Source organism: Aythya ferina (genome assembly GCF_964211825.1).
Source record: "Aythya ferina genome assembly, chromosome: 12".
In the NCBI taxonomy this organism is placed as follows: Eukaryota; Metazoa; Chordata; class Aves; order Anseriformes; family Anatidae; genus Aythya; species Aythya ferina.
The window spans coordinates 12488280-12511315 of NC_140308.1; the positions used below are offsets into that span (position 1 = coordinate 12488280).

The following is a 23036-nucleotide window of genomic DNA, read 5'->3' on the forward strand; positions in this document are numbered from 1 at the left end:
AGCGCCCAGAGCAACACCAGCCGGATACAGGGACTCAGCCGGACTGAGGGAACAACGTAAAATGGATTAACGCCGACTGCTTTGTCCCCGACGCATCCCTTAACACCTACACCTGCCCCATTCCTTGGACAGCCACCCGGGAAGAAGAGGATTTGAAAGTCAGAGATGAGCCCGGCCCTGGCGTAGTGCCTCCAGCAGGCCCTGCAGTCGCAGCACCTTCTCTAGTGAGTGCCAAGCCCCTGCGCGGAGGCTGGGCTGGCAGTGTAAACATTGCAGCGGCGCGGCGCTACCCGGGGTCCTCCCGATCCTCCTCCAGCAGCACGTTCAAACCAGGCTCAGCATGCTGGTTGGTCCCTCTTCCGAACGGAAAGTGCAACCCAGGCGGAGGAAAATGGAAGAGGAAGCCCTGGCAGCACTGAGCTAGGACAGAAGACCGGCGAGATGAGCCACGGGAAAGCAAAACTCAAACCGAACCGAACGCTGGCAAGTTATGGCACGTTCCCTTTATGCAAGACGCTGTCTCCCTCCAACACTGTAGTGAGAACAAGGACTGGAGAGGAGTTCCCTTGACACGGAGGCTGCTTTCCTGTGCAAACCCCAAACGCAATCCCGTAGGGACGTCTGCCCTGGAGGGGCAGGAAGGATTTGACCTGGATGTCGGCACGGAGCGAGCGGGGATCTCCACGATCACGGCACTCCCCTCCACGGGGTCGCAGGTCTCCTGGTAGTGATGCTCTGGCTTCACCAGAGAGTCAGGGCCGAGGCGGCGAGCCTGACTGCCTGGTGCGTGCAGACAGCGAGATACAAGGCCCTGCAGGGCTCTTTCAGCAAAGCCCCGGATTTCAGCGTTCCTCGTGGCTGCTCCCAATATATCCCAACGTTTCCTCCCCGCTCCCCCTTGGTCCTGGAGCAGGAAACGTGCTTCCCCGTGGCAGGCAGCCCGGAGAAGGCGTCAGGCTGTGAGATCCACAAAGATGGCATTGGCGGTGGTCTGGCCGAAGATGAAGGCTCCCAGGGTGACCATGAACACCCCGTAGCTGACCTGGGCCCACCAGCTGTGGACGCACAAGGACAGAGAGCGTTGTAGGTGGGAACTTCTCTACCAAATCCGCAGGGGGAGAGGGAAGCGCGTTACCTGAGCGCCCTGGTTTCTTGGATCTCGGAGAGTTTGGCTTGAATCAGGCAGAGCCCTGAGAGGGAGAAGCAGCAAATTAAACCCAGCTGAGGACTGAACAGACGCTCTGCAGGCCAGGGAGCTGAGCTGCCACTGAGGCTGCCCTGCTGAGGGCAGGAGGGACAAATCCTCTCCTATTTCTCCTCGGCATCTTCCAGCCCATTGGAGATGTGCCACGGGAGAGGGGCAGAGCACGTTGCTGGCTGACAGGATACGAATTTCCCCCCCCAGCCCTCACCTAGCCCCCTGCCTCTCCTACACTCCCAGTCACGGAGCAGAGACCAGTCAAACCAGTGGTCCTGCTCCTCTAAAGGCCCCCTTGCTCCCGTGTCCCCATCCCGTCCCCTCCCTCTCTGAGATACGAGGCCAAGAGATGTCCCCGTGGTGCACCCCAGGATGCGGTACCTGGGAAGACGAAGATGAAGCAGGCGGCCAAGCCCCCGATGACGGAGATGACTTTGCCGATGTCAGGGATGAAGAGAGCCAGGAGAAGCGTCAGCAGGAACCAACTGACGGTCTGCAGCAGGCGCCTCCTCCGCTCCCGAACCACGTCCTCCTCCACCGTCACCCCGGTGTAGCGCAGCCAGAGGCCCTCCAGAACGGCCCTGCGGGCACGGAGGCGGGGAAGGAGGCTTCCAGCAGGGCTCCTCCTGCCCCTCCACCGCCGCCCTCCACTCACCGGCCGCAGAAATGCAGGATGGGGTAGGAGGTCAGCACGCACAGGATGATGAAAGCCCGGGCGAGGGCGACGGGGATGTCGTTGGAAGGGTAGGAGAGCAACACGTCCTGGTCCACGCTGGCCCCAAACGTCAGGAAGCCGCAGACGCCTGCCGGAGAAGGGCGCAGTCAGCGGGGGACAGGGAAGGAGTCCCGTGGTTTAATCCCCTCCCTGTACCTCTGCTGCCCAGAGGATCTGTGTCCTCCAGGAGCTCGCCACAGCCACAGAAGCCACCCCGTGGTCCCCCTCACTTACCCGTGCCCGTATAGACAAAGAGAGCGATCACCATGGCCGCTGTCACCACCGCCCCCCAGGTCTTCACCTCCGGCTGCTTCATGCTGTTAAAGACGGGCACGCTGCTCACGTGGCACTGCCGGAGACACCGAGAGAGCGCAGGGACACGCGCTGGGCTGAGCTGGGAGAGCGGGAGCCGCGCAGGACCCCGTGCACCACACGCAGCCCCGGCAAAGCTCTGCCAGCGCTGCGATCCCCCAGAATTGTCACTGGAGAAGGCAGCGGGGGCAACGGGATTAAACGGGTCCACCTCTCCCCCACCCTGCTCACAAAGCAGCTCTTTGCCCAACTAAAAACCGCTCTCCTGCCAGGCTGGATCACACCAGGGACACGGGTTTTGGCTGAATGTCCAGGGAAATATCCCCAGACCAGATCAGGAGGGGGAGCGCCTGGCTCGTGGCCTTACCTGGAAGCCAAAGCAGATGGTGGGCATGGCGTTGAACACGGCCATCCAGCTGGAGGGGCTGGGGAGGGAGAGAGGCACCGGTCAGAGCAGGGGGATTGTTCCTCTGGTCATCTGCCCCCTCTCAGCAGCCCCTCTCTCCATCCCTGTCTTCCTGTCCCCTGTGGTCTCCTCGGTCCCAGCTTTTGGGATTCTACCCCGTCCCCAACAGCCTGCAAGATGTTTGCAGTGGAGGCAGACGGGGATGCTCTGATGTCTGACAAGGGTTCAGCACAGGCCGCAGTGATGGGAGACCAGGACAGGATGCCTCCAACAGGCTTTTCTCTGCTCTTTCACCACCTGCTCCCATAAAACATGAGGAGACGCAGCCACCTGGAAGCTTCTGGCAGCAAAAAGGGACCTGGGAAGGGTCCTTGGGAGGATCTGTCCCCAGCCCTTGCACCCAAGTCCCTGCCCGGCCCTGCGGTGCTGTCAGGGTCACATCTGCACATACCTGGTGGGGATCTCCACAGGCACAAGCTCCTTGTCGGGCCAGATGTACTTGATGATGATGACGGCCGTGACGTACCACGTGCCGATCACGCTCAGAGAGCTGCGAGAGGGGACACAGAAAGCCCATCAGCGCCCCGCCTCCCAGCCCTGAGGACATCCCAGGGTCTCCTCCCGGCACCTCCAGCCCCATCCTTTTAAATTTTGGTTTAAATTTCGGTTTGGGGAGAGAGATGAACGTTAAAGGAGCGGCCGCGGTGTTTCCAGCCGTGAAGTTGCACCCAGACGCTCGGTGGAGCGTCCCCTCACCCACCTGGCGTACTTCTGGAAGCCGATCTCCTTGGGGATGGAGAGGGGCAGGATGAGGAGGAAGGCCGTGATGCTGATGGTGAACTTGCGGTCGGTGTACCAGCGGCTGCTCCCCGCTTCCTCGGGCTCCGTCACCAGCGCGGCGATGACTGCGGGGACAGAGGGGTTGTGCCTCCCGCCCCTCCCGCAGGAAGGGAGTTCAGCCGCTCGCTTTTTGGGGCACTTACTCTTGTCCTCCTGGTCTCCGATGATGATGAGGAAAGCGATGCAGGTGCCGAAGGTGTAGACGGCGATGGCCACCTCGCACAGCACGCCCGGCACCTTCCCGCACACCGCCCACACCACCTCTTGGTACGTCCGCTCGTTGCTGGCCTGCGAGCAGTACGCCAGGATGACCAGCCCCCCGATGATGAAGATCAGCATGCACTGCGGTGGGGAGAAGGAGCCAGAGCACACAGTGAGGCAGCGACACGCCGAGGTCCCCTCCAGGGCCGCGCATGGGGCCGTCCCCTCCATCTCTCACCATCTGCAGCGCGATGCCCGCGGCCACGCCGCCGGCCGTGTTGAAGGCAGCGGGGAAGTTGAGCAGCCCGGCCCCGAGGGCGGCGTTCACCACGATGAAGACGGCGCCCAGCACGGACGTGGCCCCCAAGCCGCTGCCTTGGCTCTCGCCGCTCTTGGGCACCGTCTCCACGCTGGGGCTCTGCAGGAGCCTGGCCCGTTCGCCGGCGTCGGCGCTCCACTCCCAGTCCCTGTAGTCACTGTTGATGCTCCCGGTGGCCTGAGCCATCTTCGGGCAGGATTTGTCCCTTCTGTGTCCCACTCGTGTCCCTCTCGTGTCCCACTACTGTCCTCCCACTGGATTCAGCCGAGCAGCGTGAGGAGCGTCCCCAGCCAGCGCTGGATCCATCGGGCACGGGGACGGCACACGGCAGAGCAGGATCCGGGCGTTTCGCCGCTCCTGGAAGGGGACAGGGAGGGACAGGAACCTTCTGAGGATTGTTGGGAAACCGAGACACACCTCGGTGGCGTGGAGGGGCAGGCAGCGGGGTGGGCACCCCCCGGATCAGCCCTCCGGATGGATTTAAAAGACTGCAGCCAGCAGGGACGTGGGACGGATGGCAGGGAAGGAGATCCACGTCCTCTGGTGGCACATGGATCAAAAATGTGGCCGGCCGGACCTGGGGCCACCCCAAAACCCTCTGACCTACAGCCTGCCATAACGAGGGACAGCGTGGGCTGACAACCGAGTGAGACAGAGCGAAAACGAGCTCCCCATGTCCCGGCTCGGGGTCCCAGCACCTGGGCACCCAAATTTCAGCAGGGCTGCTCGGGGACGGAGGGCGCGGGCGTTGAACTCACCTCTGCTCTGTAAAATCCGGATCGGGGCCGGTGCCCGGAGCCCTGCCGGCGGTCCCGGGGCCTCCCCACGGGCTTCCCGTTCCTGCGGCCAGGAGCCCCGTGGCCACGGCTCCCCGCTCGCCGGGTTAAAGTCCGAGCCCGGGGGGCCTCAGCGAGCTTTGGGCACCCCCTGCGGCAAGGGGCAGCCTCGCATCCTTCAGCACCGCCCGGCCACGGGGCTACGGGGGCTACCGGGACCTGGCCCCTCCCGGCCCGGCTCAGCCCAGCCCCGGTGCCGGTGTCGCAGCCCCGCAGCCCCCGCTCAGCGCGCAGCCTGCCGGGGTTTGTAGGCTGCACCCAGCCTCCTCCCAGCCTGCGGGAATGGGGCGGGGGGAGCGAGGAGGGGCTGGGAAAGCAGGCGGGAGGAGGAAATTCTTGCGCTGGGAGGGGGGTGAGGAGCTGGAGGCTGGCCGGAGAGGCTGGGGATGCCCCATCCCTAAGGGTGTTGGACGCCAGGGTGGACAATGCTCTGATCTGATCTGGTGGTGGGGTCCCTGCCGTGGCACAGGGTGGATTTAGATGGGTTTCAAGGTGCTTCCCAACCCCAACCCATTCTGTGATTGCACAGCTACCTAAAAGGTGTGGGGGAGCTGGGGTCAGCCTCTTCTCACAGGTACCCAGGGATAGGAGCAGAGGGAGTGGCCCCAAGCTGCACCAGAGGAGGTTCAGGTTGGAAATGAGGAGACATTGCTGCTCAGAAAGAGCAGTCAGGCACTGGGACGGGTTGCCAAGAGAGGTGGTGGAGTCACCATCCCTGGGGGTGTTCAAGGAGAGGTTGGACGTGGTGCTTGGGGACAGGGTTCAGTGAATGACATTGGCGGTTGGACCAGGTGGTCTTGGAGGGCTTTTCCAACCTTAATGATCCATGCTCTTGGCCAAGGATCCCACTGAGATGGAGGAAGGTGGCAGCTACAGGAGCAGGTCCACCGCATGGGGCTGGGCCCTTTGGGAACTCATAAAATAATCAACTGTGTAGGCAGCTGGATTAGCTGCATGGGAGTCCCACAGCCCCTGCTGCATTTGGGACGAACACGTGGGCACTGCCCTCCCTGTTCAGATTGGGGTTTCACCAGCCCTGTCAGACTCCCTCTGCTGGCACAGCCCTGGAAGGGGACATCGGGTGTGTGGAAGGGACAGAAGACGTCTGTGCCATGATGGGAGGAAGGCCCAAGCTTGACCCAACCCTGCATCACTTTATTAGGATTAAAAAGCTCAGCATCAAGCGAGGCACAGGGCATTTTGTCCTCACTTTACAAGGAGAGGATGGATTTTGAGCTACCAGCTCTGACTGTGCTCGGGCTCCTTCTATCCCAATTTCTGGCATCACCAGACAATGGCTGAAGGGAGCAGACGAGATGACCACCCCCAGACCCCCACCTGAGGGTGGACGCAGCTGGTTCGTGGCTGTGGGACACAGACCCTGGCCTGGAGGCAGAGCCAACGTGCTGTGGGCAGAGGGGGGAGAGGCAGAAACGCACAGAGAGCAGTTTTCAGAGAAGGTTCTTATTGAAGGGCGAGGAATTGTCACCTTATAGCAGGGGAAGGGAGGTTCAGAGCAGTGACAGGGGTCTGCCACACGCACCAACGCCACCGTGAATTACACTTGACAGATTTCCAGCTGCAAAGAGCAGAGCCCAGAGGGGAGCACGTTTTAGTAGTTACAAGTCCTCAGAGCCTTTACGGCCATTGTTGGGGGGCAGCTTCAGCGCTGCCTGGCCCTGAGGTGGAAGAGGAGGGGAGCCTGCAGCAGGATGGGTTCGGGAGGACACAGGAGTGATCCCAAACAGCCCCCCCTCAGCCCACCCCGCTCCCTGACCGCTGCTGCCAGGGCGAGCAGCCTCACAAAGCCTTCTCATGGAGAAACGAGCGTGGGGATGCCTTCGGTGCCTACGCAGGCAGGATGGCCGAGCGCTAACCGTTTGCTTCCTCTAGTGCAGACGGGTGCTGGGGCTGATGGACAAAGGACGAGCAGCAGGGGAGGATGGCTGTGACACGGGGGAGCCAGCACTGCTGTCCCTGCTCCACAGCGTGGTGCGATTTTGACTAGGCTTCTACAACAACTCATCTACAAGATACATTCAGCAGCGGCGTTAAGTGCTGTGGTTGGAAGGTTTCTGCTTGCTTCCTTTCCTTCCCCTTCTTCCAGCAGCGGGGAAGGCCGACAGCTCCAGAGCACGCTCTGTCTTTACTTGGTGACCTGGTGGATGGCGTGAGCCAGGTAACCCACGTTGCCAGACGTAACGCCCGCCATGGAGATTCGGCCGTCCTTTGTCATGTAGATGGAGAACTCCTTGATCAGCCGCTCCACCTGGGATGAAAGAGCAGAGTTGAAAATTCAGCACGACCTCTACTCTGGAAGATGTTCTTATCAAGAAAAACCTGTCCCTGGAGGCTCATCTGGCACCCACAGCCCACATCTTTCTGACAAGAACTGCAAAGAACACCTTGATGCCAGGGGAATTGTGTTTACCTGCTCGGGCTTCAGCCCCGTGAAGCAGAACATGCCGATCTGGTCGGTGATGTGCTGCCAGTTGTGCGAGGATCCCTCCTTCTTGAGGTTGGACACCAGCTGAGTCCGCATGCCGATGATCCGGTCAGCCATGCCCTTCACCTCCACCAGCCTGAGAATTCAACCCAAGAGCTGCTCAGAGCAGAACTGCAATGCTCCAACGCCGCTCCCTATCCCCAGCTACCTGGGAAGCAACCCTCTCCACCTTGCACCCCAAAAACACAGGGTGTGCAACCCAAAGCAAAGCAAACCCCACAGTGCATGGACCTGTTGCCCCGGCTGGGCAGTTGCTTCTTTCTCCCAGCATCCAAAAGTGAAAAAAAAAATGTTATTTATTCCGTTAACTGTTGGACACTACAGAAGAGTCTCAGCATCTCTCACTGCTGAAAGCCATGGCAGAATTGGAGGCCTCACGGCAGCACTACCCAAACACAAATACACATCAAATAACACCTGGGGTGTGCAGGGGTCTCCCACAACGCAGACAGCCCCAGCTCCACAGCCATGCAGCGAAGAGACATCTCTGCCAGGTCCTGGATCTGGCCAAAGCAGCGCAGCCCCAGCAAGGCCCTGCGACAGCCAGCCTTTGTCCCGCAGGGCCAGCTGCCACCAGGGACCCAGCACCCTGCAGGAGCAGCGCAGGCTGATGCCAGGAGGCTTGGGGCACGAGGGTTACATTCCTGAGCCTTTATTCCCAGGGGATTTAAGCTTCCACTTCCCCCACGTGAGGCTCAACGCTAGACTTGTAGCTACAATGAGTTAAATCAGTCTTTTGTGCTCCCAAGACAAGCAGCTCTGCAGACTTCAATCCTAGGGAAGCTCTGTCGCCTCCTCTAGAGGGTTTTCTGCCTCAGTAACACAAGGGAAACCCGCGTGTGTGAGCAGGGATTTCCCCAGAGGGCAGCAGCAGCTGGTGGTGCTGACTGTAACCCTGCAGCTATCAGCAGGGCAGGCAGTAAGCTCGGCTCCACGCCTCGCCTCGTGGGCACTGGCAGCTCCCTCTTACCACTCCTTCCGCAGCTCGGGGGTGTTGAGGATGATGGAGGCGATGCGGGCCCCGTTCAGGGGCGGGTTGGAGTACATGGGACGGATGAGGATCTTCAGCTGCGACTCCACCCTCTTGGCTTCCTCTGCGTCGCTGCAGATCACCGTGAAGGCTCCCGCGCGCTCTCCTGAAACGGAGACAGCCCGGTCAGGTCCCAGCCCGTGGATATCCAGGGCTGGGGCAGGACTCCTCTGAACACCACGCTGATTTAGCACAGCCCTGCTTTCTAACGGGGTCCCCAGCAGCTCCCTCCTGCACCCTGTTCAGTACCACAGGACAGCAGCTGGCACTGGGACAACGCCAGGCATCTCTAGAAAGTCACCGGCTGCTAATCCAGCCTGGAATTGTCCCCGCACCACCCACCCAACTCACCGTACAGCCCCATGTTCTTGGCGTAGGACTGTGACAGCACGATGTTGATGCCCTGCTCGATGAAATGCCGCACGGCCCAGGCATCCCGGTTGATGTCCCCGCTGGCAAAGCCCTGGTAGGCCATGTCGAAGTACACCAGGAGGTTCCGTTTCTGCCAGAGAAGTGACAGCGTCACCGAGCGGCCGGCTGGTGCTTGCGAGGAGACCCCAGGCACGTGAAAGAGGGAACCCGGAGACGTGGTTTTCCCAGGAAGTGCGCAGCGTTCCCGGGACACCTCACTGCTCACCTTCACCATGGCTGCCATCTCCTTCCACTGCTCCTGCCGGGGATCCACTCCGGTGGGGTTGTGAGCACAGGCGTGCAAGAGGATGATGCTCTTTTCCGGAATTTTCTAAGGATGATGGAACAGATAATGAGGGATTGGCAACATCCAGGCACTCTCCTCTGGTGGAGAGATGAGGCTTGCCCTGGATGTGCCCTGCAGGGCTCCCAGCCTCCACTCAGCGCCTCACCCATTCCCCACCTCACCTCCCTGCTTCCAGCTGTGAAAGGCAACTCACAGAAATGTCGTCCATGGCCCCAGCGAAGTCGAGGCTGCAGGTTTTGGGGTCGTAGTAGCGGTAAGCCTGGAGCTGCAAGCCCGCATCGCGGAAGATGGGCGTGTGATTGCCCCAGGAGGGTTTGGGTAGGTACACGTCGCGGCTGGACTTGAAGAACCGTTGCTGAGCAAGAGAAAGAGAGAGCGTTCAACAGCCTGGATCCAGCTCCCGCCAAAAGGATGTCTCTTCCTTCCCCAGCCGGCCAGGGACTCACCAAAAAATTGGCTCCAATTCGCAGAGATCCAGTCCCAGAAATACCCTGCACGGTGACATACTGCGAGGAGAGGAACACGAACAGGAGTCTGAGCAGACTGAGGAGCCTGGGGCTAACCAGCCAGCAGCTCCGAGGCACCAGCAGCCACGCCAGCCCCTCTTGGTGCCCACGTGCTGCCCACCCCCTGCTCCCCAGCCCGCTCCTTACCCGGCCACTCTTGAAAGCCTCGCTGTTTTCGCCCAGCGCCAGCTCTGCCGATGCCCGGGTGAAATCCGCCAGCCCCCCGATGGGCAGGTACTCCTTGTCCATCTTCTTAGAGGCTATCATGGCCTCTGCCTGGAAAGGAGGACGCACGGTCAGCACGGAAAGCGTCACCACGGAGAGGACGGAGGGCAGCTCACGGTCATTTCTCTTCACATTTGCTCGCTCAGAAGCAGCAAAGGCCGACAGGAGCTTCCCCTCCCCTAGGGCCCTTCAGAGCCAGAGGAGCAGCACATTTCTGGTGACACCCTGCTTTTACCATGGGACACGGTCCCCTGGCAGCCACCAGATCCCTCAGAGGAGAGCACCACTTCCAGCCCCGTACGAGCTAGCGCTGCTGCACAGGGACACACATTTCTTTGCCCACACTGGAACTGTCCCGCAGGACGGGGAGACTTGGCTGTTATGGAGGAGCAGAGACTCTCTACACACAGAGACACCCCAAACCAGGTAGGGCAGCAAGCCCTTCGTGGTGCCTTGTCATGCTGGGAAGGTTACTGAACTAGATAAGATTCAAAAATAAATAAAGAAACCCAGGAAACCCAGCCAATTTTGAAAGCAGCCTGACTGCCAGCCAGCCTTTGTTGGTGGCTGCCTCCAGCCTTGCTGATCTCTGCTCCCCTCCAGCAGAGCTGGCACCAGAATCAGTCCAAGTTTTTGTTTGACACAGCGTCAGAGAAAAATACGGCCACGTGGACAACTGGAGTGATCTGGGAACCCTGTTTGTGCTCTCAGAGTAGCGGGATGGACGCTGGCAGCGTTCACCCAGCACCAGAAGCTCCTCCCGACACCACTTGGGCTCCCTGGGCATGACCCAGCTGCGGCGTGGGCAAGGGACGGCTTCAAATCCCACACCAGCGGCCTATTTCCACCCGCAGAGCCCCCGAAGGCTCCATAATCCCCTCAAGGGCAGCGTCCACATCCAGCTCCCGGGCTGGCGTTTTAGGCTGGCTTATGGAGAAGCTGGGACAAAGGCTCAGCACAATTTCTAAGGCTAATCCGGCGAGGGGACAGCGTCAGCTCTTTCCTCGGCCCAGAGAACATCGGTTTGCTGAAGGAACACCTTGAGCTGTGCTGTGCTGGGGGGCTCCTGGACATCAGCAATAAATTAGACAGCCCTGGAAGGGGCCAGGACGAATATTCCTGGTTTTACCCCTGGCCACGCAATCACCCCGTGCCCCAGAAGTGCTGGCACTGCCCGCAGAGCTCCCTGCACAGCACCCACTGCCCCGCAGCCCCCGGCTCACCTTGCGGACGCAGCTCAGCACGTAGGGCTTCCCGTTGTCATCCCGGTACGCCCCCACGCCCAGGTTCATCTTCTTGGAGTTGGTGTCGCGCTTGAACGCTTCGGTCACCCCCAGGATAGGGTCGGGGGGACCCATCTCCACGTGGGACCACCATGAGCTGGAAGGGAAGGAGCAGCTCAGGGTTAGGAGGATGGGGCACAACCCCCCTGTGTCACCTCCAAGCACGGCAGGGACATTTTTGGGGGCCCAAGCAGTGCAGCAAGAGTGATGCATTCACATGAAGCACCTCACTGAGCTTCTCCTGAGATCCCAGAGAGGCTCTCGTGCATGAAGCCAACCTGCTGCTCCCACAGCACTGGCTTCCTAGCAGCTATTTCCCCTCCCGGCCCTACAAACCCCGCCTGGCTCTCACACGGGGCTGTTCTGGCAATCAGGCAGGACGCTTTCTCCTCACTGCGATGAGCTCCTCGCAGCCAAGCACGAGCCCTTCCTGCGTCAGCTCCCGCTGCCGGGCGTCCCGAAGGCAGCGAGCTCCTCGGGACGCCAAGGCCAGGCTATAAAAAGCAACTCCTTGGGCCCAGCCTCCCCCCGGCCCGCTCAGGCTGCTGAAAACAGCAAGCACAACTCACAAGTCCCCTCGTCTGGTTTAAAAACGGAAGTTTTTAGCCTCTCCAAACCCACGGAGGGGTAATTAGGACTCGTTAAGCACAGGATCAGCCTTGCAGGATGACTCAGTGGTGCCAGGACGCACCCCTAGCGGGACGCAGCGCATCCCTGCGTGGTTTACCTGGCCTGTGGTTATTTCGGCCCCGAGGGCTGCCCACAGAGGCTCCCGGTGTTGGGGGCGGTGTTGGAGGCGTTCAGGTCCTGCACACCTCAGCAGGTCACAGCTGTTGCAGCCAGCACTGATCCCGAGGGCATTTCCCTAAGCCCCAGGGCTCCCGAGTTAAGCACTTTTGTTCTGAGCCTTTCCATCAGCTTAGGGCCGCTTTAGGGCCTCTTTAGGGCCGATTTTCCCGTTCTCAGCCCGAGGGCTTTGGGGTGAAGGCAGCAGAAAGGCTCCTCTGCTGCTCCCAGGGAGCTGGCAGGAGGAAACAGCCCACCATGGGATGTCCAAACACACCCAGCAGGGATCAGCCAAAGCCTGCCCGAGGTGCTTGGGACCAGGGACCTAAGCCCTCAGGCCCTACCACACCCCTCGTTACCACCACGCGCCGTCCCTGCGCCGCATTCTAGTTTATTTCAGGCGATCCCAAGAGCGCTGCTCTCAGATAAAGGTCAGAGTTATAAACTGCCCAACCTCCCTGCCCACGCCGCGGGGCCGGAGAGGCGTTTTGGTGCCGAGCCCTGAGTGAAAAGCAGCTCAAGCTGCGGTTTCTCTGCTGGAGGTTTGCTCGGGGCAAGCCAGGAAAAGTTTTTCCGTCCACTTTTGGGCAGGAGTGAGTCAGCGCCGGGGCGTGGAGCGGGGCTGTTACCTTGCAGCCTCCCTGCTCTCTGCCAGGCCCTCCTCCACGTGCGATGGGGGGACAGAAAGGCAGAAAACACAGCAGGAACCCCAAAAAGGAGCCTGCTAACAGCGTGTGTGGAAACCAGTGGTTGTGTATTGGAGCTCCCAGCAAACTTTCCTCCGGGCAGGCACTCACAGCTCCGCTGAAGGTTTCCTTTATTCCTTTCCTTTATTCCCCACGCCGGGAGCTGCTTTCAGAGCCTCTGCCAAAGCCCTGCAAGCCCCAGCAGAGCGCGAGGCCAAAGGCTCTGTGCCCGCGATGCCACAGCTACGGCAAATATTTACAGCGGGACGCCGACGGGACGCTCCTGCCAGCCCCGAAAGCCCCGGGTGGCTGCGGGGAGCCCTCGGTGGGCTCAGCCCCCTGAGCGCTGCCACCGCGGTGTCCCCAGGTGATGCTCTGTGGGTCTGGCTGCACCCCGTGACCCCACATCCATCCCTCTGCTGCCTTCAGAGGGGAGCCCGGCGCAGAACAGCTCCTGCAGGAACACCACGTGCCAGGCAGCAGCCCCCGACCCCATCTCAAGGTTCATGGGATCCTTGGGCCCCCCTATCCTTGCTGCACACCCCCAGCCCCATTTCTTGGTGCACAGGACCCCCCCCCCCATCGTGTATGCTGTACTTGGGACCCCACTGCACACCCCCAGCCCCGTGCCCTGGTGCAGAGGAACCCCCTGCCCACCCCGGTGCACAGACCTCTCCCACCCCATTGCGTGACCCCAACCCCACATCTCAGCGCACAGGGACCCCCAGCCCACTTCCTCAGCGGGCACCCCGAGTGCAAACCCATCCCACAGCGGGCAGCACCCCCCCGCCCCATATCCCCTGCCCCCATCCCACAGCGGGCAGCACTCCCCCTGCCCCACTGCAGCCCCCTGCCCTATATCTGTGTGCACAGAGCCCCCCTGCCCCATTCCTTGTCGGGCAGCACGCCCCTGACCCCAATAAAGACCCCAGCTCCGTATCCTGGCACACAGAGCTCCCCAGCCCCCCTGCACGCCCCCAGCCCTATTCCCCGGGGGGCAGCGCCCCCCGCCCCAATACCGCCCCCCGCCCCATATCCTGGTGCACAGGGCCCCATCCCACAGCAGGCAGCTCCCCCCCGCCCCCATACAGCCCCATACAGCCCCCCCCAGCCCCCTGCCCCATACCCGGCTCTCAGCCCCCTCCCGCCCCATATCCCGGTGCCCCCCGCCCCCCCTGCGCTCCCCCCTCCCCGCCCCCTCCCCTCGCCCTCCACGCGCCCCCTCAAGGGCAGCCGGGGGCCGCCGGGCCCGGCCGCAGCCAATCAGAGCGCGCGCCCCCCGACTCGCCCGGCCGGCCCAGCCAATGGGCGCGCTGTCTCCATGGCAACGCCACTCCCGCCCCCCCACCCACCGGCCTACGGGCCGCGCCGAGGGACATTTTTCCTCACCGCGAAGCCCCCCTCCCCGCCCCCCCCATGAAGCCGCCCCCTCCCCACAAACGGCGGCGGCTGCGTCCCGGAGGCGGCGAAACGGCTCCGGTGCCGCCCCTCCGAGGCCTCCGGGCCTCACCTGGCGCGGGCGGCGGCGGCGAGGCGGGGGGCGGCGAGGAAGCGGCAGCTCTGCAGCAGCGCCATGGCGGCGGGCGGCGTGAGGGCGGCCGGCAGATACAGCTCCCCGCGGCAGCGCACTGCGCATGCGCAGCGCCTCACAGGAAAGGCCCCGCCCCCCTCAGTGGCCACGCCCACTCGCGGCCCCGCCCGCCCACAGCGCCCCCTGGCGGCCTGGAGGGCCCCGTGCGGCAGCGCCCGGCGGGAGGCACTGGGGTGTACTGGGGGGTACTGGGGGGTACTGGGCGGTGCTGCACCCTGCTGGGCTGTACTGGACAGTGCTGCACCCTGCTGGGCTGCACTGGGCTGTACTGGGTTATACTGGGTTGTGCTGCACCCTGCTGGGCTGTACTGGGTTATACTGGGCTGTACTGGCCTAGACTGGGCTGTGCTGCACCACGTTGGCCTGCACTGGGCTATACTGGGATGCGCTGCACCCTGCTGGGCTGTACTGGGCTGGGCTGCACTGGGCGGTGCTGCACCCTGCTGGGCTGTACTGGGTCATACTGGGCTGTGCTGCACCCTGCTGGGCTGTACTGGGCTGTGATTCAACATACTGGGCTGTACGGGGCTGTGCTGCACCACACTGGCCTGCACTGGGCTATACTGGGATGCGCTGCACCCTGCTGGGCTGTACTGGACTATACTGGGCTGTGCTTCAACCTACTGGGCTGCACTGGGCTGTATTGCACCATACTGGGCTGCATTGCACCCTGCTGGGCTTCACTGGGCTATACTGGGCTGTACAGGACTGCACTACACCGTACTGGTTGGTACTGGGCTATACTGGGCTGCACTACACTACACTGGGCTATACTTGTGCTATACTGGGCTGTACTGCACCGTACTGAGCTGTACTGGGATATTCTTGGCTGTAAAGGACTGTACTGGTTTATACTGGGCTGTACAAGACTGCACTGCACCATACTGGGCTGCACTGGGCCATACTGGGCTGTAGTTATGTTATACTGGGCCCTACAGGGCTGCACCACACCGCACGGGGCTGCAGAGGGCAGCAGTGGGACACACTGGGCTGTACAGGACTGCACTGGGCCATACTGGGCTGTGCTGGGTTATGGGGGTCTGTACTGCCCCATACAGCCTGTACCGGGCCATACAGGACTGCACGGAGCTGCATTTATGTCATACTGGGACATACAGGTACAGGACCGCAGGGCGCCATACTGGGCAATACTGGCCTTATACTGGGCCTTACTGGTTTGTGCTGCACCATACTGGGCTGTAGTGGTTGTACTGGGCTATATATGACTGCCCTGCACCATAGTGGGCCGTACAGGGACATACGGGGCTGTGCAGTCGCCCAGTGCGCCACTGCGGGTATACTGGGCCATACTGGGCTCTCTAGGGCCATACAGGACTGCCCTGTGCCATACTGGGCTGTACTGGGCCATACTGGCTGCCCCCTGCCCACCAAGCCCAGACCCCCTTGGCGTCCCCTACATCCACAGCCCCATGGGGCTGAAACCTGGTCCTGCCACCCCATTTCCCACAAAAAAAAAAAAAAAAAAAGCATTTTAGGGAAAAAAAGAAGAAAAAAAATCCAGCCATGAATGAATTTTGCAATCAGGTTTTTTTTTTTCCATTTTTTTTTATTTTTTTTTTGCTCTAAACCTATTGTTTTTGCCCTGGCGAGGTGGCCCAGCTGAGCCCCCGTGGTGCCGCGGCCCCCTCCCAGCTTTGTTTGCGAGCTCGTCTTTGGTAACCGAGAAAAAAAATATAAATAAATAAAATAAATAAATAAATAAATAAATAAAATCAACTTGAGAAGAGACCGGAACCCAAAATCATCCCCCCCTCCGAGAAATAAACAAAACAACCGAAAAGCAACCGGGTGGACGGGATGAAAACCAAAATAAATTAAAAAATAAATAACTAGATGTTTATGCCTGATTTTAACGGGGGAAACGAAGCCGGGGCACGGGGAGGAGGAGGAGGAGGAGGGAGCCTAGACGGGGGGCTCGCTGCAGAGCACGATCTCCAGCTCCTTGCGGTACAGCCGGCCGCCGTCCGACAGGTTCATGATGCTGCGGCGGTAGTTGGTGAGCTGCTGGATGCTCATCTCCTGCGGGGGGAGAGGGGCTCGGCGCGCACCCTTGGGTGCTGGGGCCCCCCCGTTCTCTCCGTCGAGGAGATGCTGTCACCTCCTGCCCTCTCGGGGTAGGATCCGTGGGGATGGGGACACGCGGGGTCCCCCCAGGCATGAGGGACCCCCCCCGAGGGAGGTGTCCGTCCCCCAGGGCTCCGTCCCCCCCCGCCGGTCCCTGTTTACCTTCTTGTTCTTCTCGTAGAGGTCCTTCAGCAGCGCGTCCAGCTCGTGCTCGTCGATGAAGCCGCTCCCGTCCTGGCAGGGGGACGTGAGCAGGACACCAGCCCGGGACCATCCCACAACCCCAAATCTCCCACCCCATGGAGGAATTGGGACATCTCCCCGAGGAGACCCCCCCAGGGCCGCCACCTCCACCACAACATCCCCAAAGCGTCCCCCAAGCCCTGCGGGGTGGGAACAGCGCGGTGCCGAGCTGCTCCGTCCCCACGTCCCCCTCTTCATCCCCACTTTGTCCCCACATCCCCGTCTCCTTACCTTGTCATAAAACGCGAAGATGGCGTTGAATTCCTCCGAGGAGAGCTTCATCCCCTGGGCAGCGAGAGACATGGAGGCATGAAGGGGAGCACAGAGGCACATCGCAAACATAGGGTCAGAATTATATATAAATATAAATATATATATATATATTTATTATTTTTTTTTTTTTACCTGAAACTTAAGAAGGAAGTTCTCTTGCACTGGCAGAAGCCTGAAAAGCAAGGGGTGGGTGGAAAATTGTGAGCCAGGCTTCCCCAAAACACCGCGGCGGAGCAGGCACCCACCGCGGTGGCCGAAGTGGTGGCGGTGGGTGCAGAGCCCCCGCTCGCAGCCCGCCCAATCCCTTCAGTGAGCAAGGAGCCCAATTTGGCCAAAATATTTTTTTTTTTTCCCCTCTCCTTTCTTTTCCAGGGTCAGTTTTGGGCTGAATCCATCCCTGAGCCACTGCAGGGCATGGACGGGGTGGGGGCTCAGAGGGACGGGAGCGCAGCCAGGTGTGGGACGGTGGCGCAGGGGGCACCTGGCACCCGACATCACCCTTCCAGAACGCAGATTTGGGGCTTTCTTCCTTAAAAACCACAACCAGCGAGGCCAGGTGGGTCCTCACAGTCCCGCCCTGACCCTTCTCCTTCTCAGGAGGATGCCGTGGGGTGGAGGAGAGCCAGAGCCACCTCCCCCCGGGCATCTTTGGGGCTTCGTGTCCCTCCCCACCGCCCCGCGGCCTTACCGGGACATCTCGGAGAGCCCCAGCTTCCCGTCCCCGTTCATGTCGAACATCCGCAGCTGCAGGACACAAGCGGCCCCCGGTCACCCCCTGCTGCCCCAGCGCCCCACCGGGAGGGCAGCGATGGCTCCGGGCTCCCCCCCACCCCCTGTAGGGCTGGGCTGGGGGTGTCCCCCCCGGCTCCGGCTGCCACCTACGATGGTCTGCGTGTACTCCTGCAGCTTGGGCTCGTCGTACGGCCGGTTTGCTTTCTTCAACAGGTCAGACAAGAAGCCCTGTGGGGATAGGGGCCACGCCATCCCGCTGGTTGTCACCCCCCAGTGACAACGGGGACGTCCCCGCGCCCGCCCGCCCCGCTCGCAGCCCACCTTGAGCTCGTTGGCCTCGATGTAGCCGCTGCGGTCCGTGTCGTACCGTCTCCACGCCTGGGAAGGAGCCGCCGTGAGCCTCGGCGGGTGGCCCCGCACGGATCCTTACCCCAAGGGACACCCCCGCGGGGATGGGGACCCCGATCCCACCAGCGACCACCCCGCCTGCTGGGTCACCCACGGGGCAGGCGGCTTCTTGAGCCGTGGCTTTGTGCTGGGGTTGAGGCGCCCTTGTCCTTGCTGCGGCTCGCCGAGCAGGTAATTAATATTTAATTACCTCCCCCAATTAAACGGAGCTCTCCGCTCTGCTTTCAGGTGTCGATGCTGGGGTCGATTTTACTCCCAAAATTGCTCGGGGATGATTTATCCACCAGGTTGCTTTCTGGGGTCGGTTTTACCCCAAAAAGCAGAGGTTTGGGGCTGCTCCTGAAGATCTCCTCTCCCCACAGCGCCGAGTACCAGCGCGAGGTGCTGGGCTGCCCCAAAGTGCCCCGAATCCGGGTGGATTTGGGTGGCAGTGCCACTTGTTCTGGCAGAGGATCTGGGCACTGCAGCACCGGGGAAGGTCCCCGCGCATCCTGCCCCGCTCACCTCCATGAACTCCGCGCTGGAGCCCACGTGCTGGCGGAAACACAGCAGGAAATTCTCCTCCGTGGGCAGGATCTGGGCCAGCTGTGGGGACCGTGGGTGTCAGGGGGGCTCCAGGAGCTCAGGGTGCCCTGCTCGCAGCCCTGACCCAGCTTTGCCGAGCCCGGCTGCACTGCTGGTCCCGCAGCCCCGTCCTCCTCCTCCTCCTCCTCCTGCCTCGCTCACCTCGGCCATCTCGATTTTGCCGTCCGCGTTTTTGTCGTATTTGTGCATGAACTCCTTCATCTTGTCGCCCAGCTTGTCCTTCCGGGAGTCCTGCCGGCAGTGAGACGGGTCAGGAGCATTTTCCCTGCCTCGCTGTCACCACCCTGAGCTGTTCTTCCCTTCCCTTCCCTTCCCATCCCTTCCCATCCCATCCCATCCCATCCCATCCCATCCCATCCCATCCCATCCCTCCAGGACACGCAGCCCAGCCGGGATGACATCAAATGGCCCAAGTGACAGGGCCACCAGCGTCCCGACACACCCAGACTCAGCTTCCCATGCAGACCTGTGCCTCAGTTTCCCCCCCCGTGCATTCAGGAAGCCCTGCAGCTCCCCCTGATGTTATTAATTAGGGTTTTTCTTCACGGCACGCTGCCACCAACCCAGCGGTGACCCGGGGGGGTCCCCACCCGCGGGACCACGCCGTGCCCCAGCGAGGTGCAGCTGCCAGCAGCCCAAAATCTGGGGCAGGAGGGATGCGGGGAAGGAGGGAGCAAAGCCAGGAGAGCCCCTTACCACCCCGGCCCCCTTCCGAGCGCTTTCCAGCTCCTGGAAGAAGTTTTCCAGCTCCTTCCCTTCGATGTAGCCATTTCCTGGGGAGGAAATTAGGAAAAAAAAAAAAAAGGAGCTAAACCCCTCGGGTGTTTTCCAGGGCAGGGATGTCCCTGGTGGATGTTTAATTAAACCTCTTGGTCCTGCTTGAGCATCCTCCAGCCAGGGCTTTCGGGAAATGGTGCAGCCCCGGGGTGGGACAGAGGTGGCCGAGGGCTGGGCGAGCATCCATAGCGCGTCCCCCCCCAAAAAAATCCCCCAATCCTTCCCCATTTCAGCCTCGGAGGCCGCTCAGGGCTCGGACCATCGGTGCCGGGGGACCCCATGGAGCGGCTCCACCACGGCTCCTGCAGCCGGGCGGGGGTCCCACCGGGATGAGGGGGTGGGCACCAGCCCGGCGGGGGATTTTGGGCTCCTTCTGCCTCCGTCACCCTCTGCTGGGCTCCGTCACCCAGCCAAGGTCACGGCCGCGGCGTCCCCTTCCCAGCAGGGACCTCCTTGCCCTGGAGCCTCACCAGGGACGGGCACCAGCCCCTCGCTGCGCCTCTCCCGCTGCCCCCCGCCTGGTTTCGTCCTCCCCACGGGGACGCCCACCTTTGGGTGCCCACGTCCCTGTGCCACCGCCACCGGGCACCCCCTGGCTCCATGGAGTGGGGCCGGCACCGGGAGCCCCGGGAGGGGGCAGCTGCAGCAGCTGGAACGAACCGCGGGGCACCCGGAGCTGCTCGCCCTTTTTCTTATTATTTTCGGCATTATTTTTGCTTCTTCTCTACACTTTTTTTTTCTTTTTTTGCCCCCTCCCCTTCTTTTGCCATTTTTTTTTTTGCCAATTTGATTTGCTCTTTTTTTTTTTTGGCCACTCTGATATACCTTTTTCTTGCCAGTTCGTTTTGCCAGTTTGCTTTACCCTATTTTTTTTGCCCTTTTGCAAATTCGTTTTGCCCTCTCACCAGTTTGTTTTAGCCTTTTTTTAATCAGTTTGTTTTGCCCTTTCTCCCCCTTTTTTTCCCCCAACTTATTTTGCCTTTTTTTTTGCCATTTTTTTTCCCTGTTTCCTTTGCCAATTTGTTTTACCTTTTTTTCCCCAATTTGTTTTATGCTTTCTCCCCCCCTTTTTTTTGCCAATTTGTTTTACATTTTTTTTCCAATTTGTTTTGCCTTTTACCACCCCCCTTTTTTGAATTTGTTTCATTTATTTACTTATTCCTAATTTGCTTTGTCCTTTTTTGACATTTTTTGCCCTTCTCTCTCTCTTTTTTTTTTTTTTTTGCCAGTTTGCTTTACCTTTTTCTTGCCTTTTTGCCAATTTGCTTTACCTTTTTTTCCCTTTTTCTTCCCAATTTGCTTTACCTTTTTTCCTTTTTGCCAATTTTCTTTACCATTTTTTACCAAGTTGCTTTGCCTTTTTCCCCCCCTTTTTTTTTTTTTTTTGGCCAAGTTGCTTTGCCTTCCCCCCCCGTTTTTTTTTGCCAATTTGCTTTGCCTTTTTCCCCCCTTTTCTTCCCAATTTACTTTACCTTTTTTTCCCTTTTTCTTCCCAATTTGCTTTTCTTTTTTTCCTTTTTTTTTTTTTTTGCCAATTTGTTTTACCATTTTTTACCAAGTTGCTTTGCCTTCCCCCCTCTTTTTTTTTTTGCCTTTTTTCCCCTTTTTTTTCCCAATTTATTTTCCCTTTTTTTTTCCTTTTTTTTTTTTTTTTTTCCTCGCAACTCATCGCACTGATTCTTTTTTCCCCCTCTTTCTCGCAGTCTCCCTTCTCCTCCCTAGCATCATCATCATCAGGACACGGAGCATCCCATCCCATCCCACCCCATCCCACCCCAAGGACCCCCCCCCACCCTTTACCCCCCCTCCCTGACCGTCGGTGTCGAAGTGCCTCCAGACGTCGAGGAACTGGGACGCGCTCAGCTCGGCCAGGTGCAGGTGCGGGGCGCGTTGCGGGGCCGCCCCCCCGTGCGGGACCGGGACCGGGGCCGGGACCGGGGCCGCCGCCGCCTCCCTGCCGGCCATGCTCCGCCGCTGCCGCCGCCGCCGCCGCCTCCCCCTTTTATACCGGGACCGGCCCCCAGCCGCCGCCAGGGGGAGCCGGGGCACGGGGCGGGGGCGAGCGGGGGTGGGGGAGATGGGGGGACACGGGGCTGGGCTCGGCCCGAGGGGGTCTTGTGCTCCACGCCCTGTCCTGAGCCGCTTGTGCCCGTCCTGCATCACCTGCCCCTGTCCTGGGTCGCCTGGCCTTGTGGTGTGCCTCCTGTCCTTGTTCTAGGTCACTTGTCCCCATCCTGTGTCACCTACCCCCTCCCCGTGTCACTTGTCCCTGTCCTGTGCCACCTGCCCCTGCCCAATATCACCTACCCCATCCTCTGCCCCTGCCCCGTGTCACCTGCCCTTGTCCTGTGTCACCTGCCCCTGTCCCATGTCACCTGCCCCTGTCCTATGTTACCTGCCCCTGCCCAATATCATCTACCCTTGTCCTGTGCCACCTGCCCCATGTCACTTGTCCTTGTCCTGTGCCTCCTGCCCCTGTCTTATGTCACTTGTCCCCGTCCTGTGCCACCTGCCCCCATCCTGTATCACCTGCCCCTGCCCTATGCCACCTGCCCCTGTCTTGTGTCACCTGTCCCTGTCCTGTGCCACCTGCCCTGCCTCATATCATCTACCCCTGTCCCATGTCACCTGCCCCATGTCACCTAGCCCTGCCCTGTCACTTACCCCTGCCTATGCCACCTACCCTTGTCATCGCACCTGCCCTCTGTTACCCACCCTTGGCCATTGCCACCTCCCCCTGTCCTATGTCACCCGCCCCTGCCCCACATCACCTCCCCATCCTCACACCTCCCTCTGCCCTGTCCCCAACTCCTCCCCATCACTCTGTCCCTTCCTCCCTGCCCCACCAGCCCCTGCCCATGTCACCCAGCCATACCTGTCCCCACATCCCTGCCCCATGTCCCAGTGCCACGTCACCAACAGATGAGGGACAATGCCAGCAGCCAAGTGCCACCTGCACCCCCCCCAGACACAAAACCTGTCCCTTTTGGAGGAAGAATTGAGGAGTTTTAACCAGGAGCAATCAGTTTTATCCCACAAAATCCCCCCGTGGGGACGTGCAGGATGTGCCCCCCGGACTTTGCCTGCCCTGCTGGGGGGGTTTGGGGTGAGGGGGGGGCACTCCCCGCTCCTTGTCCCCAGGTCCCCGGGTGGCAGGGACACTCCCCATGCCAGGCAGCATCCCCTGGCTTCTGTCACCGCTGGCCGGTGGGGAGCTGTTGTCATGGCTACGGGGGGGGAATGATAATTCACATCCTGAAGGCTCGGCCGATGATGGAATTGCTTAATTAATGACGAGGATGGACGTGCTTAATTAATGAGAAGGATGCAGGGCAGTGCAGGTAGGCACCGGACAGGGGCTTTGCGTCCCATGGGTGACAAAAGGATGAGCAGGGGGGCGAGGGGCTCCCCCGAGGGGCTGAGGCTTTTGGGATTGGGTTTGGGGACTCAGTGCCATGAATACATCCCCGAGCCCCGTGGTGCAGGGGCAAGATGCAGGCACAGGAGGGGAGATGCTGCAGCAGCATCCATCAGGATGGATCCATAGCAGGATGCTGAGAGCAGCCTCAGGGTGGGCACAGAGGCACCAACAGGTGCTTTTGGTATTCATTTTACAGTTTCTGCATCCCCAAAAAGCTTCCTTTTCCTTTTGGATCATGATTCCTCTCTCTTCCCCCTTGCTTTTCCTTCCTCCTCCCTTCCAAGATTTGCCACTGAGAGAGGTGAGGATGGAGACAAGAGCATCAAGACTTTGTCAAGAAGACCTAAGTTTTGG

At 60.6% G+C, this 23036-nt stretch overlaps 3 protein-coding genes across 5 annotated transcripts; all 3 read right to left on the reverse strand.

Annotated features, from left to right (window-relative positions):
- Positions 1 to 488: 488 nt before the first annotated feature.
- Positions 489 to 4890, reverse strand: SLC38A7 (solute carrier family 38 member 7). 2 transcript variants are annotated; one of them, XR_014697240.1, is made up of 11 exons: positions 4750 to 4890; positions 3911 to 4348; positions 3615 to 3813; positions 3392 to 3536; positions 3083 to 3181; positions 2593 to 2650; positions 2148 to 2230; positions 1854 to 2001; positions 1580 to 1779; positions 1136 to 1190; positions 489 to 1055 (listed from the first exon to the last, which is right to left on the reverse strand). XR_014697240.1 is itself a non-coding variant. In XM_084533467.1 (11 exons), exons 2-11 carry the CDS (start codon positions 4175 to 4177, stop codon positions 953 to 955), a joined length of 1389 nt encoding a protein of 462 aa, XP_084389593.1. In that variant the 5' UTR covers positions 4178 to 4348; positions 4750 to 4890; the 3' UTR covers positions 489 to 952. The 2 variants fall into 2 exon arrangements, 1 of the variants encoding a protein (XP_084389593.1); XM_084533467.1 differs by having other exon boundaries at positions 2148 to 2262.
- Positions 4891 to 6275: 1385 nt separating this feature from the next.
- Positions 6276 to 14205, reverse strand: GOT2 (glutamic-oxaloacetic transaminase 2). 2 transcript variants are annotated; one of them, XM_084533468.1, is made up of 10 exons: positions 14078 to 14205; positions 11036 to 11192; positions 9735 to 9863; positions 9528 to 9587; positions 9275 to 9436; positions 9001 to 9105; positions 8715 to 8865; positions 8304 to 8469; positions 7259 to 7409; positions 6276 to 7096 (listed from the first exon to the last, which is right to left on the reverse strand). In XM_084533468.1, the coding sequence occupies exons 1-10, from the start codon at positions 14140 to 14142 to the stop codon at positions 6974 to 6976; spliced, it is 1269 nt and encodes a 422-aa protein (XP_084389594.1). In that variant the 5' UTR covers positions 14143 to 14205; the 3' UTR covers positions 6276 to 6973. The 2 variants fall into 2 exon arrangements, with proteins under 2 accessions (XP_084389594.1, XP_084389595.1); XM_084533469.1 differs by lacking the exon at positions 14078 to 14205 and adding an exon at positions 11823 to 11845.
- A 1499-nt stretch (positions 14206 to 15704) lies between these two features.
- On the reverse strand, positions 15705 to 21226 carry CALB2 (calbindin 2; the record flags this gene model as incomplete). Its single annotated transcript, XM_084533437.1, has 11 exons — positions 15705 to 16198; positions 16406 to 16477; positions 16718 to 16771; positions 16892 to 16931; positions 17448 to 17503; positions 17642 to 17719; positions 17813 to 17869; positions 18404 to 18484; positions 18626 to 18715; positions 19181 to 19257; positions 21076 to 21226. 11 exons carry the CDS (start codon positions 21224 to 21226, stop codon positions 16082 to 16084), a joined length of 873 nt encoding a protein of 290 aa, XP_084389563.1. The 3' UTR covers positions 15705 to 16081.
- Between the last annotated feature and the right edge of the window lie 1810 nt (positions 21227 to 23036).